Source organism: Zingiber officinale, chromosome 2B (assembly GCF_018446385.1).
Source record: "Zingiber officinale cultivar Zhangliang chromosome 2B, Zo_v1.1, whole genome shotgun sequence".
Lineage (NCBI taxonomy): Eukaryota > Viridiplantae > Streptophyta > Magnoliopsida > Zingiberales > Zingiberaceae > Zingiber > Zingiber officinale.
Genome location: NC_055989.1, coordinates 108,589,621 through 108,608,589, shown reverse-complemented (window position 1 = coordinate 108,608,589; position 18,969 = coordinate 108,589,621). Strand labels below are relative to the sequence as shown.

At 37.2% G+C, this 18,969-nt stretch overlaps 1 protein-coding gene across 1 annotated transcript; it reads right to left on the bottom strand.

Moving 5' to 3' along the window:
• Positions 1-691: 691 nt before the first annotated feature.
• On the bottom strand, positions 692-7,354 carry LOC122046737 (silicon efflux transporter LSI2-like). Its single transcript, XM_042607580.1, has 3 exons — positions 5,782-7,354; positions 5,421-5,610; positions 692-1,277 (listed from the first exon to the last, which is right to left on the bottom strand). Exons 1-3 carry the CDS (start codon positions 6,925-6,927, stop codon positions 1,015-1,017), a joined length of 1,599 nt encoding a protein of 532 aa, XP_042463514.1. The 5' UTR covers positions 6,928-7,354; the 3' UTR covers positions 692-1,014.
• Between the last annotated feature and the right edge of the window lie 11,615 nt (positions 7,355-18,969).

The window sequence follows — 18,969 nt, the reverse complement described above, 5'->3', positions numbered from 1 at the left end:
CGAATGGAGGCGGCCCCACCACGGAAAAGGAGGACCGGGGACCACCCGCTCGTGTTGGTGCTCAATTGCACGTTGCACCAGTAGCTGAGATTGTGAGAGAAATATATATACACATATATAATAGTTTTTTTAAAATTTATTTTATATTTTACTCCCTCCCACCAATGACTATCATATTGGATTTCAAAAAACAACACAATTATGTTTTTCGATTTAAAAAACAGTATCACTGTAGCGTTGATTTTAACATTTTAAAGTGGTATTAGTTTTGAAATGCAAGAATTCCAAATTTTAAATGCGTCCTCAATTGCCATGTAAGATATAAAACTTTTTTTTTTAATTTCGTAAGAGAAGTTAAACACGGCACTGAATTCTTCTCAAGATATGGATAAAGAGACAGAATCATAGTGTTCAGTACCTACCCATATTAAAGTATCTTCGCACGCAAAAAGTCAACATCTTAAAATAGAACACAATCAACCAGGATGCAATCATTGATCTTAATAGTTTTTTTTGTCCCATTAATTTATTAAATCATAATTATTTCTGTTCCGGATACAAATATTAACTTGTATTGAAGTGATGAAGAAAAGGAAGGTAGATGCCATTTCAGTTCACTATAAAGGGGGAGGGCCTTTGGCATTTCACCATTCACAACTCTTCTTCTATTTCTTTCTCTCCTTCTATCTTCATCGTGTCATCCCAACGGTTCGATTCTCGATCCAGGCTATCCATTCCACCTAGCTTGCTCTGCTCAAGCTTAAAGAGGAGGAACAAGAAAAATAGAGAATACAGAACCTTTATTCCTTAAGTTATCCAAAATCTTGACTTCCATATTCCATCTCTCAATATTCATGATAACAACAATCGAAACAGATGAGAGAAGTACGATCGCTAAACTCATTCAGACTCCTTCCTTCCTAAAAGATGCACATTTAGTTCACAACATACCGTCGTTCTTGGACAGATAACAATCCTAGTATGTTGTCTCCCAATCAATTGTTCTATAACTTCTCATCTCATAAGTAGCAAACCGATACCCGTGACGATAATCGTCGACGGGAATCCAAATTTCAAGTGCGTCAGAAAAGAGAGATTGTAGCCAAAAGATTGAGAACGGCGAGCCTGCTCGCATACTATCAAATTGGCAGCGGATCCAAGAAGTGATAAATTCCCGGCGACTGTGCTTACCCATGCCAACATCAGCCATGCCCTGGTCTCTTCAGCTGGAGAAATTTCTGCAGCAGAAGCAGCCACCCGAGCTCCAAGCAACAGAACTGGAGCAAGCACATACAGTTTGGTATTAGTTACATGTTCATTGACACTTGCGAGCAAGCAAATTGAGACAATGCCACAATTCTTATCGAAATTAATATGGAAGTATGTTGACACTGTCCTAATGTTTGCTAAGGATCAACATTCAAGTTTTTAGAAATTCATGTGTTCCATGGCTCGAGATTCATTATATAGTAAAGAGATGGGGTATCGGAGAGAGGTATTAGCATGGGAAAGAAACTTCATGAAAATAAACTTTTGGAGGAATGTGACAGCAAGTTTTCAGTTTGTGTATAATCAACTACACATGATAGAAAATGACAGATCTGAACCTACATATTCTCAAGTGTCATTAGGGAGTTAAATAAACCAAACGTTCATGAATAAATTTGGTATTTAAGTTAGTAAGGATTTGTTTATGTTAATTCAATACATATAAAGTCAATTAAATGAACAAGTTTAAATAACTCGTTAAACTAAATGAAAAAGCTTGAACACATATATGTTCAGCTACAATCAAATAAGGTTTAATTGAGAGCTCGATAACATGTAAACGAACCAAGCTCAAGCTTGTAATAAAGAAATCAAATCAAACTTGAACAATCATTTCTATGGCTTGTTTTATTTTAGACTTGACTTAACTCAGTTGCTTTATCAAACAACCTTGAACACCATCAAGCTCGATTCGGCTTATCTTGTTTACAACACAAAGTGTCATTATTTGAAATCTAATTTATTGCTTAAGAAGATGTGGCTTGTGGCGAAGTGGATATTTGCAAAAGGTGACAAGCATGAGTTTAGTGAGTACAACAACAACTACCAAACCTTATCTCACTAGGTGAGGTCGACTATATGGATCCTTTTACGTCATTAGGTTCTATCCCTACTATATCATCATCTATATTTAAATAAAATTTATCTTATTTTATTGTTGCTAACTAAGTCTTTTTTGATCTTCTTCTTTCTCGTTTAATGTGCGTGTTTATCATAGTTTCACATCGCTTGCTTGGAGTATTTATTGGTCATCTAAATATATGCCTCACCATCTTAAACGTGGCTCTCGGAGTTTTTCCTCAATAGATGCAACTCCGATTTTTTTTTTCAATGCTCTCATTTTTTATTATGTCCATCCTTATATGTCTACATATCCACCTTAACATCCTCATCTCTACAACTCTCATCTTCTACTCATGTGCTCGAATCATAGCCCAACATTCAACTCCATATAATATAGCAGGTCTAACTGTGATTTTGTAGAACTTTCCTTTAAGTTTTAGAGGTACTTTACAATCACATAAAATACATGACGCTCTTCTCCATTTCAACCATCTTGCTTGTATTCTATGTAAGACATTTGCCTCAATTCCTCCATCATTTTGCAAAAAAGATCCTAAATATTTAAAACTCTCAGTTTAAAGCAACTCGTCATCTCCTATCTTAATAATTATCTCATTAGTCTAATTTGTTAAACTTAAATTTCATATATTCTGTCTTTATTCTACTCAGCCTAAAATATTTTTCTTCTAGTCTTTATCTCTAAGATTCTAGTTTAACATTTACTCTATCATATGTTTCATCTACCAAAACAATATCATTTGCAAACAATATGCACCACAGTAGTGTCTATTGAATGTGCAGTGAGTTCATCCATAATTAGTGTAAACTTAGAGTTGATCCTTCATGTAACCATATTTTTATCCGAAATGATTCAGTTACTCTGCATGAAGTTTTTTACTCTGGTTGTTACATCCTTATACATATCCTTAATTAGTTCAATATATGTTACGCTAACACTTCTCTTTTCTATAATTCTCCATATAATTTTTCTTGAGACTCTATCATAAGTTTGTTCTAAGTCAATGAATACCATGCGTAAATCTTGTTTTTGCTCCTTATATTTTTCAATTAGTCGTCTAAGAAGATATATAGCTTTTATTGTTGACCTTCCAGGCATAAAAGTGAAGGATGAGAAAGATGCGATAGAGGGGGGGGGGGGGTTGAATATCACACATTAAAAACTTTTTCTTTTAAGTGTTGAAACAAGAGTAGTGCAGCGAAAAATAAAGAACAAGTTTTGGTTACTTGATTCAGAGTCTAGGTTGACTCCTACTTCAAGGCCCACGATCCTGATCGCACCGTTGGACAATCAACTAAAACTCTTCTTTCCGAAACTTTCGAAAAGAAACAATTCGTATAGATTGAATATAAGATAGTAACAGACTACTATCTTATTTGAATTTAAGTACAATGCAAGTTAAAATAAAGTATACCGAAAAAGAGTATAGATGAAGATCGTTGGCGTTTTGTCGGAGTAGTAGCTTGTTTGAAGATGTCTTGCAGAGTAGTAGCCTGAGCAGAGCTTTTGCACAGAGGTGAACCAAAAACTTGATACCTGCCTCAGACCTCGAGCTCCTCTTTTATAATCATGGTTCGGTCGACTGATAAACCCATCGATCGACTGATCCGTTCGGTCGACCGAACCTTCTATCGGTCGACTGAATCATGTGTTTTCCTTCTTTGATGAGATCTGATCCTTGCGCATTATGAGCTTTAATGGTTCGGTCGACCAATCAACTTGTTCGGTCGACCGAACAACTGTCTTGTTCGCCGAGATTCGCACTTAATACATCATTAATGAGGTGATCATTCGGTCGATCGATCCCTCGGTTTGGTCGACCGATCAGCCTGGTCTCTTTCTTTACTTCGACTTGATCTGATTTGTGCTTAATGCCCTATCATTAAGGTTCGGTCGACCGATCTGCTGGTTCGGTCGACCGATCTGGTTTCTGACCGAACTCTTCTTTGGTTTGATCTCTAATTTGAGTCAACCTGATTCGATCCCTAGATTCGGTCAACCGATAAGGCCGGTTCTTGCAAAATAGAGTTAAACAAAATATGTTCCTGCAAAACATAGGTTAGCACAGTATGACTAGTAAGATGCATGAATAGTAGTTGACAGTAGAACTGTCTTGATCTCAACTTGGAAACCTTTCCGGTTTCTTTAGTTGGATCAACGACCTAGGGTTTGTTCCCTTCTGGAACACGATTTTACCGTCACTCCTATCTAGTTGCTTATCTCAACTTACCTGCTAAACATTTGATCTTCCAGACCTGTTTGAACTTTATCTACTCACAGTGTGATCGCCTGATCCACTAAGATTAGCCAGCAACAATAATATTAATACAGAATACTATGGTAAAACTAAACATCGATCGGAAACCATCCGATCAACCTTGCTTGGAGTTCACTCCTGTAAGACTTCTCGTTACCTAAGGTTACCTCTTCCTAGGATTTTCTCCATCTGGCTTCACTCACCAGAACCTAGAGTTACCTCCCTCTAGAGTTTTCTCTACCTGGCTTCACTCACCAGGACCTAAAGTTACCACTCCCTAGGGTTTCTCCACCTGACTTCACTCACCAAGACTCAGCATTGGATCGACCCACCAAGGATTCGATATCGGGTCCTCCAGACCTATCGAATCCTTCTACCAGGTTTTCACGATCTATCGAGATTTCCCTTGCCTAGCCGCAACTAGGACTTCCCTTGTCTAACCGTAGTTAGGACTAGTCACTCGGTACTTCTCACCCTTGTCTAGTCGCGAGTAGGACTTCCCTTGATCAAGCTTTATTAAACATATTTGTCAAACATTAAAACCTTGGAGGTTGATTGCGCGAACAAAACCCAAATTGATTTTCGATCACCGTGGTCTCCTTCCTTAATCCTTTTTATATTACTCTTTTCCAAAGTTTCATGGTATGACTCATTAGTTTAATACCCAAATAGTTTGTGCAATTTTGTGCGCCTCCCTTATTCTTATATAAGGGAACTAGAATATTTACCCTTCATTGATTAGATATTAGATATTTTTTTATTTTTAATATCATGTTAAATAATTTTGTAAGTCATTCAATACTTTATTTCCCTAGGCACTTCCATACCTCTATCGAAATATCATCTGGTCCAACGACTTTTCCTTGAATTTAGCGAGTAAGTCGAATAAACACTTTCTGCCAACTCAGATATTGATTATTATAATGAAATAGAAACTAAGTAAATACTGTGCATCAAACTTTGATCTCAACCTCTAGTTTTCTATTATGTATGAACAGCATCAAGGTGGTCTTAGAATTGAAGTTCACTTACCGGTTGGTACGTTGGAGGCAACATTAGAGAGAAAAAGAATAACAAAAGCTAGCACTGCAGTCCCACTGGCAGTATCAATGCGTGCGTAGGGTTCCATTAAATCCCACAAAGCACTCGGTATGCCAGTTTTGTTAAAGCCGTCAACCGTGATGAACATCCCACAGAAGAATATCAATAATGAATACGAAACCTGGTTAATAATCACAAACATTATTACCCAATTCAAACTCATAGTCATACACTTCTTTGTAGATGAAAAGAATGTTGTTTGCAGCAAAATAATGAACCGAATTCATCTTCAACTATGCAAAGCACAAGGTTTACTTTTAATATGAATGTCAAATGCAAGCAAGTTGATTACCTTCTCGAGACAAGGTCGAGCATCCTTGAAGTCCAGTACAATGAGAGCAAGAGCAGCAGTTATTGCCGACCACGACATATTTACCCCCATCAGAAGGGAAACAAGCATTCCGATAGTCACAAGATAGACTAACCAATTCCATAGGAGTACCTTCCATCTCTCAATTGTAGCTTCCTTCTCCTCGGACGAGTAGAATAGAATTTCATCCTTCATCCCTTTCATTGAACTACCACTTCTTGTGTAACTCATTGAAGCTTGAGCTTCCTCATTGAATCCATTTAGTGGCATTGTTAACTCAGCTTTGCTGCTCGAGACAGAATGCGAGTAAGATTCGGTCGAAATTCTTCGATTCCTCAAAGTCTCAACATGAGCAAAATTGCCATCGACTGATGAGCAGGGAACCATGGAATCCCAATCTTTGTGTGACATTGTTGCCGGTGAAAACCGGTGGTGAGATGCGACATACTGATCCCCTATGCCAGCCACTGCAGAGACAGAGGCTACCTCGACATCCTTCTCATCGGACAACTTCTTCCAGTAGTAAATTAGAAGAATGGCGGCATTGAGAAACACCCCAAGAAGCATGGGGGGAAGGACGCCCAGCAGGAATTTGCCAAAGGAAATCTTGCTTTGGACGGCTATGACCAAATTCTGCGGGTTACCGATGGGAGTAGCGGAAGAACCGATATTGGCGCTGGAAGCTAGGGCTAGAAGGAAGGGCTGCGGGGGCAGGTTATGCTGCCGCGCGATCTTGAGGATGAACTCGGTGAGGACGACGCAGCAGGTGTCGTTGGTGAAGAGGGCGCTGGAGAGGGCTGAGATCAGGCAGACTCGGAAGAGCAAGTCCTTGCCGCCTCGGCTCTTCCAGGAGAGCAGCTTCCCCAAATACTTGAACATGTCGGCTCTTTCAAGGAAGACGCTGACGACCATGGTGCCGAAGAGCAGGCCGAGAATGGGGAGGTCGATGGCGTCGTAAGCTTCCTCAGGGGAGATGACCCGGAACATGACCATCAGCATGGCGCCGAGGAGGGATCCGGCGGTCCGGCCAATAGGCAGGAAAGGCACCGCCGGGAAGACGGCCAAGATCCAGAAGATCCCAAAAGCTAGGGATCCCAAAACTACCATTACAGTGGGAGCCAACGCCATCTTCGATATCTTTTAGAAGATGACAAAAACAACGAAAAGATCCAAAAATGCGAGTTTTATTTCAAGACCTACAAGAGATCGTGCGCACCTACAAACGAGTTCTTCGAAATCTTGTCGCCATCACACAACAACTGAAGAATCCCTGCTGCTGCTTCCTTGATCCTCAGCAGAGCAAAGCAACAAATTCGATCTTTGTCGACGGATTGAGTGAGTCAGTGGGGGTGGGGGAGAAATGAATCGTGCAATCAATAGCACAGAAAAGGAACGAGTTGCTGGCCGTCTCCTGGCCATGGCGTCGTCTCTCGTCGCTGGCAAATGCCCCACATGACTCAATGAGATGCTCCAGAGTCCACACAACAACTGGATCTGCGTCGGCCATCATTTCACGAGAGTGATAGCAATTATTGATCGAACAATCATGATTTGGGAATCACTCCATTTTGCTCGCTTTCTTAATTATTATTATTATTTAGTTGGCGTAAGATATTTCGTTTGCGCTGATTAATCTGGAAGATCTGTATCGAGCTCCGCATAAAAATAATCCTCTGGTTCGTAAAGACGGGACGGAATGTGATGGTAAACGGTAAAGTGTATTTTCTAAATAATCACTCCATGCTGTGTGCACCATTTTTCAGAGGATGAGGTGAAAAGAGCGCTCTTTCATATGCACCCTAATAAGGCTCCTAGACCAGATTGAACGTTTGCATTGTTTTATCAAAAATCCTAGAACTGGAAAGGGATACCACACGTGCATAACTCAAATTCCTAAATGAGGGGTGAACCAATGATAGAATGGAGCGATACCATGGTTACATTAATATCAAAGATGGACAACCCTATGCTGATGAAAGAATTTTAGCCAATAAGTCTGTGCCAAGTTATTTACAAGATAGTGGCTAAAGTGCTCACTAACCACCTCCACCTCACTTTAGAATAGATCATTAATGATTTCTAGAGCATTTTTATACCAAGCAAGATAATAAGTGATAACATCATGTTGGATTTTGAGTGTATTCATTAGATGCGTAATCACAGAAAATTTGATATGAGCAAGACTTTTGATTCAATTGAATGGCTATTCTTGAAAGCAATGATGGCCAAGCTGGGGATTGCACCAATGTGGATCGACAAGATCATGAACTATATATGTTGGTGTAGGTTGTACTGATAATTAGATTTTGTTGTATGACAAATAGATTAGAGTTAGATGCGGTGTTTGTCTAACCTTGTGCAGGAGTTGACAGATCTAAAAAACTTGACAGTTGATACCAGACTGAAATCTAACTAGGTTTACGGGGCCCGATAGTTGTTGCGAAATCCAGATAGGTAAAAGGGTCGACTTGATATCTAGCAAGAAGTCCAGCTGAAGTCCAGTTGGGTCTGCAGACCTGACAACTAGCACGAAGACCTAGTAGGTCGAGAGGTTAGTCGATAGACTACAAATTGATAAGTGAAGGTAAGTCACTTGAGGAGAGTGGCTAAGTGAGGACATGTCTCGGTTGGGTGGACAGTAGGCGTCGATCCAATTTAGGTCCATTTCGGAAACCTAAATTGAGATCCTGACTAGATTCTAGTCTTGTGAAGACATGATCTAACTCATAAATATTTATAAACTGTTCATGCATATATTTTTCTAACTTTATGTTGTAGAGACAAACGTAGACCTTCATATTCTACATGCGTGACAACTGACAAAGCTTGATTCCGAGTTTGGAGTCAAAAGTTATGGCCTTCGGAAGATTGCTATGTCAAACCAGTAGTTGAAGGCGCATTGAGCTTGCTGGAAGGCGCCTTGAAGAGCTTTGAAGGCACCTTCCAGAGGATAAAACTCAAAGTTTGTAGATTTTATCATCATCGAAGATTGGGGGATAAACTTTATTGTAGAGGCGCCTTGGAGGAGGTTAAAGGCACCTTCCACAGCCTATATAAGCCCCGTTTGAGCAGCATTCAAGACACAACTCTTATGCCCGACTATTGCTAAGGAGTCGTCCAACACTGAGCCTGATCCGATCATCTTCGAGGGTGTTGGGTAATGAAATTTTAATACTGTACTTAATTATTACATAAAGAAAAGTCTAGTGTGTTACACTCTTTTTTATTCTTTCATTGTACTCGATCCCCTCTTTCGGCGGTTTCAGAAGAGGTATTTTAGTATATTACCCATCGATAGGTCAGAGGAACCTGGGTCTTGGAGTAGGAATCACCAAAGGCTTCAAACTAAGTAAAACTAACTGTGCCTATCTCTGTCTTCTTGTTCTTTTTAATTTCTATGTTTTCCCACTGTGTACTTTGATCTCAAAATGAAAAGAACAAGTTTTTCAAAACTACGTGATTCACCCCCCCTCTCACGTGCGATTCGATCCAATAAGTGGTATCAGAGCAGTTTCCGCTCTGAATTGGTGCAACCACCAATCAAGCCAGGGGAGATTATTTTATTTTCTTTTCAAATTTTAGTTCTTTTATATTTTATTTAAATTGATAATTTTATTTTATTTTTCTCAAAGTTGGTGCAACACCACTCGAGTCGTCGATATTTTTTTTTACTTCAAACTCTACTAATCAAAGACCTAGTCTTAGGACATTCCTTCTGATTTTTTTTTTAACGAGATATTTGAAATGGAACACAAAGAGACGCTCGAGCTAAATGTTAACAAACCACTTCCATATGAGATGCCCATGAGGCATGAATTCAATCTGTGGAGGATGCAGATGAAAATTTTCACTTTTATGACGACTTCGATTGTAGCATGGCACTAAGGCGATCAACCCAAAACATAGAAACCAATAGAAAGGTAATAAATCCAATTATAGAATTATTTTCTAATGAAATCACATGTAGAATTGGAGAACACCGGGATGCTTATGAGTTTTAGACTTATCTGACTAAGCTTCACGAAGAGCCGATAGAGCTAGAGGATCAAGTCAAAAGCGAATCCAGACTCGAGTCCAATCCAACAAAGAAACCTATAGAATTAAAGGTTGCCCTCAAGGTTAGTAATAATTATCAAAATACCTCTGTCAATAGTAGTTTAAAAATTATGCATGTTAATTTAGATATTTCTGAAAATATTTGTGAAAATAATGTATTTGATAATACTCCCGAAAATAACCCAGGATATTATCTTACAAAATAAATCTAATTAATTTATAAAATTTAGATAATCTGAAAATAATTAATAAAAATTTAATTAACCCTAAAAATTCAAATGATGACCAAATCAATATAGATGAAATCAACATATTTCTCAATAAAATATTTAATAATATAGATAAAATCAACTTGAATATTTCTACCTCTAAGAAAAATTCAACTAATACTCTATCCAATAATAATTTAATCAATTCAAATCTTAAGATAAACTTAAAACCTAAAAATGACGAAGTCAATATAGATTTAGATAAGATTAATATATTTCTTGATAAAATATTTTATAATCTAGATCTAGAAATCTTTATCCAAAATTACAATTTAAATATTAAAGATAAGATCGTAAACAAAGATAATTCAATCAATTAAAAATTAATAAAAATTTAAATCTTAAGGATAAACCTATAGATAAAATTAATTTGATAAAACTAAAATTAAATCATACTAATTCAAAATCAGCAAATAATAAGAAGTCAAATATTAAAGATAAACCTTTAAAGAAAAATAATTTAATTAATTCATAATTAATAATTAATAAAAACTTAAATATTAAATGTAATAGGTTAAACAAAGATAATTCAAATAATTTAATAAATTTTAAATTAAAATAAAATTTAAATCTTAACGATAATTTAACCAACTTAATTAATTCAAAATTTAAAGCTTAAATTGAACATAAATTACAAGTAATTAAACCTGGACTAAAACCTAATTAATCTTAACTAAAATATAACCTAAGTTTAATAATTCAGGGGGAGGCGTCAAATTAGTTGGTACCTCCAAAATAATAGTTTACCCAGCTGGATAATTAAGGACTAGTTTAATAAGGGATAAAAGTTTAATTTGACAAACAATATTAGAAAAGTTTTGGATGATAGTATGTTAGGGAAACTCTGTCTATACATGTCTAGAGAGAATAATGTTGAGTCAATAGAGGATTCATCGCTCTCTTGGATTAGGAGTTAAATCCTGACCGCTTGATAGAGATATTACTGACTCGAAATCCATGACCATGGGAGGAATGATTTATCATTCAAGAGAAGTCTATTATATCTTAGAAATCAAGTAAAATAATTAATTTGGTAATGATGCATAATGTACTAAATTAATTGGGATGTATGCTTAGATGAAGAGATTGAATTACACAGTAATCGGTTCATGGTAGTTTATAGTTTATGACTGATATTAATTTTATCACGTTGGGTGGCTAAAAACTGTTGCTAGACGGTTACCTTAGTTTGTGTATGGATTTGCACTGTCTCGTGTATAAAATCTAAAGAGTCACACGCATATCACGTAGACATGAACATTATTGATTATTTTAGTGGATACTAAAATTAATCAATTGATTATTTCAGAATAAGAAATAATTAGATTATTAATTAATTCTGAAATATAGAAAACTAGTCTAGATCAAGATCAAATATGGATTTATTTGATACAAAGAAGAGAGAATTCGAATAGCCATAATCATGATAATTAATGGAGAATTTGAAAAGTCATCGTAATGATGATTAATGGAGAATTTGAAGAGTTATCATAATGAAGGTCATAAATGAAGAAGTTACTATAACTCTTCATCTTTCTAATTAATGAGGATTATAAATGATGAATTAATTAAGACCTTAACTCTTCATATTCCTTGGAGGCTATAAGTAATCATCCTCGAAAAGATTCAAGTGACGAATTCCTTCTCTCCATTTCTCCCTCGTCAACTTCTTCTTCGCTTTCTTCCATCGGAAGAGATCGGTAGTGCTTCCAAGGTTTTATTGATCCAAGAGGTTAGCACCTAACATATCGTATCAAGTTCGTGATCTAGTGTGCATAGATACCACTAGAGAAGTCACACGTGGGACTCTTATATGTCAATAATATCATTCACGGTCATCAAGGACTCGAGGTATGTTTTTATGTTATTTTGTATAAAACTATATGTACCACGAAAAGATCCATAATTTAGTATATGTCTTCCACTGTGCTCTAAACCCAATAATACTTTCATTAATCAATTAGCTCAATCAATTAATATAAAATATAAGTTGTTTTAATCAAATAAGTATTAAATTATTAATTGAGTTAGTAACAAATTATTTATTATTGAGTTAGTAACAATTATTTCTTAACTTAATTTAAGAATAATTGTTTAATGATCTTATTTTAATCAAACTTAAATGAACAATTATATTACGTATATAGAAATACTTATGTAAATAATATACTTACTGAACATAAGTGTTACTAACACTAAATCCCCTAAAAACTTAGGTAAAACTTCGTATAGCTAACAAAAATAATCAAAAGTTGCTAGGTTAAGAGGGAGGAAGGGTCTTAAAAATATGTTGCAAAATTTAACATACCCAAACCTTAGTATGACTTAAGGGGGAGTGTTAACTTAAAGGAGAGAAAAAGTTCAAATATTTTGAATTTCTTTAAAACATTGATTTGATTTTTTTTTTTTAAATTTGTAACTTACTTTCAACACATCTTCGAAAAATTATTTGCTTTGAATTTTTTTTGAAAAATAAAATCATTTTTAACTTGAAAAATTATTTCTTACCTAAAAATTTTTTTAAAGCATTTTTTTAAGAAAAATTTTCTTCCACTTTGAAAATCTTTCTTAAAACTTTTATGTAAAATTATTTTATTTTTTTTAAATTTACATTGAAAATCTTTCTTTAAAATTACTTTTAAAATATTTTTTTAGAAATTTTTCTTTGCAAATATTTACTTAGATTTTTTTCAAAGGTTTATTTAGAAGTTTATGAAATAGTTTATTCCGATATTTTTGAAAAAGTTCAAATGAGAATTTTTTTCCCTACTTTGAAAAATTGACTTAGAAAATTCTTTTGAAAAGAGATTCCTCAACAATTAGGAAGAAATTTTCTTGAAAGTTTTTTTTTCAAAAGTCTTACTTGGAAAATAACTTTACTAAAATTTTACTTAGTAAATGCTTTTAAAAAATTATGCATTCACACTTGTTTCTTACACTTATTAAAAATTTCCTTGAAAATATCATAAAACCCTCTTGAAAAACATTTGAAGTTCCTTCGTTCTTTGAACATTATTTGAAAATCTTTGACTTACTTGTAAAATTGACTTGCAAAATATTTGGAAATGGTTTACAAAATTCAGCTTTGCAAATTTGCAAATGCAATTTTCATTATTTGAAAATCTTTTGAAAATTTGAGAAGATTGCTTTCAAATTACTTTAATTTTTTATCTACTCCTCCCTATAATAAACCTGAGTTTTTTTTTTCTAAACAAAAACTTCACCTTTGTTTACTTGAAAATATTATTTTTAAAACATAATATTTTCTATTTGCAATGGTTGTTTCAAAATTTAAGAATTTAAAATTATTATTTGAAAACTTGTTTGAAAAACTTAGTTTGCAAAATTTATTTATTTTGCTTAAACTTCACTTAAATTGTTCAAAAATTTCCAAACATTATTCAAACAATTGGTTGAAATATTTGCAACTTTTGTTTAAACTTTTATAAAAAATTGAAAATTTGTGCTTAATGAGTTGTATCAATTTTTTATATATGCCAAAGGGGAGAATAGTGTGTTAGGTTAGAAAATCTAACTCACTTAAATTTTGCATGTTTAATGCTTATTTGCATGTTTTTTTTTTTAACTTTAACCTAGGTTGTCATTACATCAAAAAGAGGGAGATTGTTGGTGCAGGTTACACTGATAATCAGATTTTTGTTGGTGCAATTGACCTCTAGGGTTTTGATATTTGACAAGGAGAGAGAAGCCTAGTCAGGACTAAATAACTAGTAAAGGTAAGTCCTAACCAAAGGTTAGGCAAAGTGGAAGTCCTGTTGAGTGAAGTCAGACCCTAGTGAGTGAAGCTAGGTGGTGGAAGTCCCAGTGAGTGAAGCCGGGTCCTAGTGAGTGAAGCTAGGTGGTGAAAGCCCCGGTGAGTGAAGTCGGGCTCTAGTGAGTGAAGTTAGGTAGTGGAAGTCCTGGTGAGTGAAGCCAGACCCTAGTGAGTGAAGCTAGGTGGTGGAAGTCCCGGTGAATGAAGTCGGGCCCTAGTGAGTGAAGCTAGGCGGAGGAAGTCCTGGTGAGTGAAGCCGGACAATGGAAGTCCTAATGAGTGAAGCTAAACAACCCTAGGGAGGTAACCCTAGGTTTACTGTACTATTTTTATCTATTGTGCTAACTCAGTGTTGGTAAGTCGACGGGTTGACCGAGTAGCTGGCACGAAGTACAGACTGGTCGATGGGTTGATCGGATGTCTGACAGGTAAGTTAAGGTAAGTTACTGGAGGAGAGTGACTGTGAGGACGTGTTCCCGGGTAGGGAACTTAAGCGCCGATCCAACTTAGATTCATTTCAGAAATCTAAGTTGAGATCATGACTAGATTCTGGTCTCGAGGAGACGGAATCTAATTACTAGTATATTTTACTATAATTGTGCTAACTTCTGTTTTGCAGGGTAGTTTAGCTATTATTTTACCTCGGACTAACTCTTTCTTGCAGTAGAAGGACTTTATAGAGAAAGGTGGTTCAGCAAAGGATCCGGGCGTCCAGAGTTGGTCCGGGCGCCCGGAAGGCAAATTTTATCCCCACAAGTCGTCGCAACGTGGAGCTCACCGGTTGACTGGGCTACGTCACAGTCCAGGTGCTCAGAAGGGATCCGGGCGCCCGTAGCCTCCTATATAAGGATGGTGAGCCCTGAAGCAAAAAATAACAATGACATCTACTCTACTGCGTTGTGCCCTTGTGACGCTGCAAAGCTTCTTTGACAATGTGCTACTTTTTCTTTCCTTTATTGTTGTCAGTATTTCTTCTTTAAAAGTTCTTGTACTTTCATTTGTATTATTTTTAAGAACTATTAGTGATTGCCCAACGAAAGCACTCGATGAGTGCGGGCCTTAGAGTAGGAGTCGACCAAGGCTCCGAACCAAGTAAATTGGTTCTTGTTAGCATTGTTCTTTTTCTTTTTCGTTGCGTACTCGCTACGAATTTTTCGATCGATTTTTCTTTTTCTAACTTCTTCACTAAGTGTGCAGGAGTTGAAGGGTTTAAAGGACCTGACACCAAACTGAAATCCAGCTAGGTCCATGGGACCCGATAGTTGGTGCTAAGCCCAAATAGGTCAAAGGGCTGACTTGATATATGGTTGGAAGTCTAGTTGGTCCGCAAAGCCTGACAGCTGGTCAAAATCCAGTTGGGTCTGCGGACCTGATAACTAACATGAAGACCTGGTAGGTCGAGAGGCTAGTCGATAGACTGTAAATTCGTAAGTGAAGGTAAGTCATTGGAGGAGAGTGGCTAAGTGAGGAGGCGTCCTAATTGAGGGGATAGTAGGCCTCGGTCCAATTTAAATCTATTTTAGAAATCTAAATTTAGACTCTGACTATATTCTGGTCTCGGGAAGACAGGATCTAACTCATAAATCTTTATAAACTGTTCATGTATATATTTTTCTAACCTTATGTTGTAGAGACAAATGCAGAGTGGAAACTGACAAAACTTGATTCCGAGTTCAGAGTCAAAATTAAAGTTATGGCCTTCGAAAGATTGTTGTTGGAGGCACCTTGAGCTTGCTGGAAGGCACCTTGAAGAGCTTTGAAGGCTCCTTCTAGAGGATAAAACTTGAAGTTTGTAGATTTTATCATCATCAAAGATTGGGGTATAAACTTTACTTGTGGAGGCGCCTTGGAGGAGGTTGAAGGCACCTTTCATAGCCTATATAAGCCCTGTTTAAGCAGCATTCAAGACACAACTCTTTTACAAGTTTGTACACGTCCGTTTGGATTTTTGACTGTTCCGGCTTTCTACTGCTGCCTTGCTACGACGCTACTGCACCCGACTACTGCTAAGGAGCCGTCCAACACCGAGCCTGATCAAATCATCTTTGAGGGTGTTGGGTAACGAAATTTTAATATTGTACTTAATTGTTGTATAAAGAAAAGTGTAGCGTGTTATACTCTTTCTTATTCTTTCATTGTACTCGATACCCTCTTTTGGTAGTTCCGAAAGAGGTATTTTAGTGGATTACCCATTGATAGGTTCAAGGGACTTATGTCTTGAAGTAGGAGTCGCCAAAGGTTTCAAACCAAGTAATTAAAACTGATCGTGTTTATCTCTGTCTTCTTGTTCTTTTTAATTTTTGTGTTTTCCTGCTGCGTACTTTGATCTCAAAATGAAAAGAACAAGTTTTTCAAAACCACTTAATTCACCCCCTCTCATGTATAACTCGATCCAACACTACGTGACTTGAGTAAATTACAAATTTGTCTTGAACAATGAAGTCTTTGACTCAATCCGGCCACAGTGAGATATTCGTTAGGAAGCCCCCTTATCTTCATACCTATTTGTGATTTGTTCATAAGGTTTATCCACTATGCTTATAACTATGGAGACAAGCCATGAGTTTCAAGGAGTTCGGATCGCTATGTCTTGCCCACCAATCTTGCACCTTTTCTTCATTGATGATAGTCTTATCTTCTTCAAGGAAAAGGTCCAAGATAGCTCCAAAATTAGTGATTGCTTGAAGAAATATAAGATCGCATCTGGTCAGCTGTTAAACTTTGAAAAGTCAGCATTGCCTTTTAGTCTGAATACCTCTACAACCACTATTGAAGAAATTAAAATGATACTCACAATACTAGTAGTCCAAGGTCATGAATTTTGTCTAGGCCTACCGACATTCTCAATGTGGAGTAAAAGAATGCAATTTCCCTACCTTTAAGAGGGGGTTATAAAATGAATAAAAAGTTGGGGGCATAAAATTTTCTCAGTGGGTGGCAAAGAGGTTTTGATCAAATCAGTTTAGCAAGCTATCCCAATCAATGCAATGTCATGTTTTCGCATACCACGATCAGTATGAGAAAAGATTGAAATGGAGTGTGCAAACTCTTGGTGGGGAATGGATAATGGTAACAAGCAATGAGGGCAAACTTTGTGTGCCTATATAAGAATTTGGGTGGGTTGGGATTTCAATGACTCATTTCATTCAACTAAGCATTACTAGCTAAGCAAATATAGAGGATGATTCAACAACCACAATCTTTGTTATCTCATGTTTTCAAGGCATGATACTTTAAGCACATGGATATAATAAATGCCCCTCTAGGAAATAATCCTTCCTTCGTTTGGTGCTCACTACTTTGGGATTGGGAGTTGATGGATAAGGGGTTGCTCTTGCGTATCGGGGATGGGAAAATAGCAAGGACATTAAAGGATAAGTGGCTACTAGAATGCCAAAGTGGAATCAATACTGCAACACAGATGACGGAGGACCAAAGGATGTGCTCTTTAATCTCAGAGGGGATGTGGAATGAGTCAATTATTGGATCAAAGTTTACTTCGTACTATGCTAAATAAATTTTTAAAATTTCCCTACTTTCATTTGATGAGTCGGACACTAGATTTTAGAGATTGGATAGCAAGGGGCGGTACATAGTCCAGGGTATATAGGGTAGTGTGTAATATACTATCACCACTAGAAAACCATGAAATTATTTATTGGGAGCATGGTGAAAGTTCATATGGAGCCTAAACATACCTCCTAAAATCCAAATCTTTTAGTGGCACCTATCGAATGATATTATCCCCGCTTCAACTAACTTAAAACAACGTTATGTGCCATGCCTGGAATCATGTCTGCTGTGTGGTTTTCATCGAGACAGTACAATTTATGTATTATTCCTTTATGCTTCTGTAAAGGAATGTTGGAAGAAAACCAACCTCTGGAATTTATGTCAACCCTCCAAGACACCAACACCTTAGATGACTGCCTCTGGATCCAAGTCAATACAAAACAACTTTTGAGAGATTGACCACTTGTGCATGGGACATCTGGCAATATCGAATGGAAACTATATTTGGTAACGACAAGAAAGAGCTATGACACAACTTGAGTTGGTACGATAGCCTGTTGCATGATTACCAAGAGTTTAGAATGAAATTACAATCCAAGCCCACTATCTTGATCCAACCAGAGCCTCCACCCGGAATGACCCTACCACCGGGCACTAAACAAGTGGAAGTTGATGCATGTGTAAACAAAGGGCTGAACAAATATAGAGTGAGAGGGGTGATGAGAGACTCCCAAGGAAGTAAACTCTACGCTTTTGGGATAAGCATTCCAGCACCATCATTAGCAACAGAACTCATAGCCATCCATGAAGGGGTGAGGTTTGCCTACTTGCCAGTGTAAGTACTCCGTGGTGATTTTGATGTGATCAACCAAGTCAAGTTAGGTCCTGTTGATATTTAACCCCTGTGTCTAAGTGTGTAGGAACTTAGGAGCACAGGAAGTCGAGTGAAAAAAGCAACTAGCGAGAAGGATGACACGGAAAAGAGCCGACGGGCTCGGTGTGTCTGAGGGATGAGGTGTTGCGGAAGAGTATGCGGGCGGACGAGAAGGAGGCGCTCGACGTTTATGAGGGACGAGAAGCCAGAGCGGAAGACTGCTCGAAGACCAGAAGTTGGGTTCGGGTGAGCCCTATTCTAGATGGCTGAGATCACCTAAGCGAGCGAAACCAGAGCGGAAGACCCAGACCAATGCGAGCGGAACCAGAGCAGAAGACCCGAATCTGGTTCGAGCGCCTAGTGTTGGTGTAAGTTGCACCAGAATTAAACCTGAGTTTTGATGTTGTCAAAGGTTCAAGTTAAGTCTTGTTGTGATCTAACAACTTGACTGAGTGTGCAGGATGTTTAACTCAACCAGAAAAGTTCTAGCTGGAGGCTAGGTGGAGAAATCTTAGCAGATTGTGAAACCCAGGTGCAAGTCGAAGTGGGTCGAGGGGACCGGATGCTTGGCGGTGTGATTGAGAGGTCTGGAGGACCGAAGATCAAAGGAAAAGTCCTGGAGAGCCGATCAAGGCTGAGTGAAAAGTCCAAACTAGATCTGGAGGATCTAAGTTTGGCAAGTA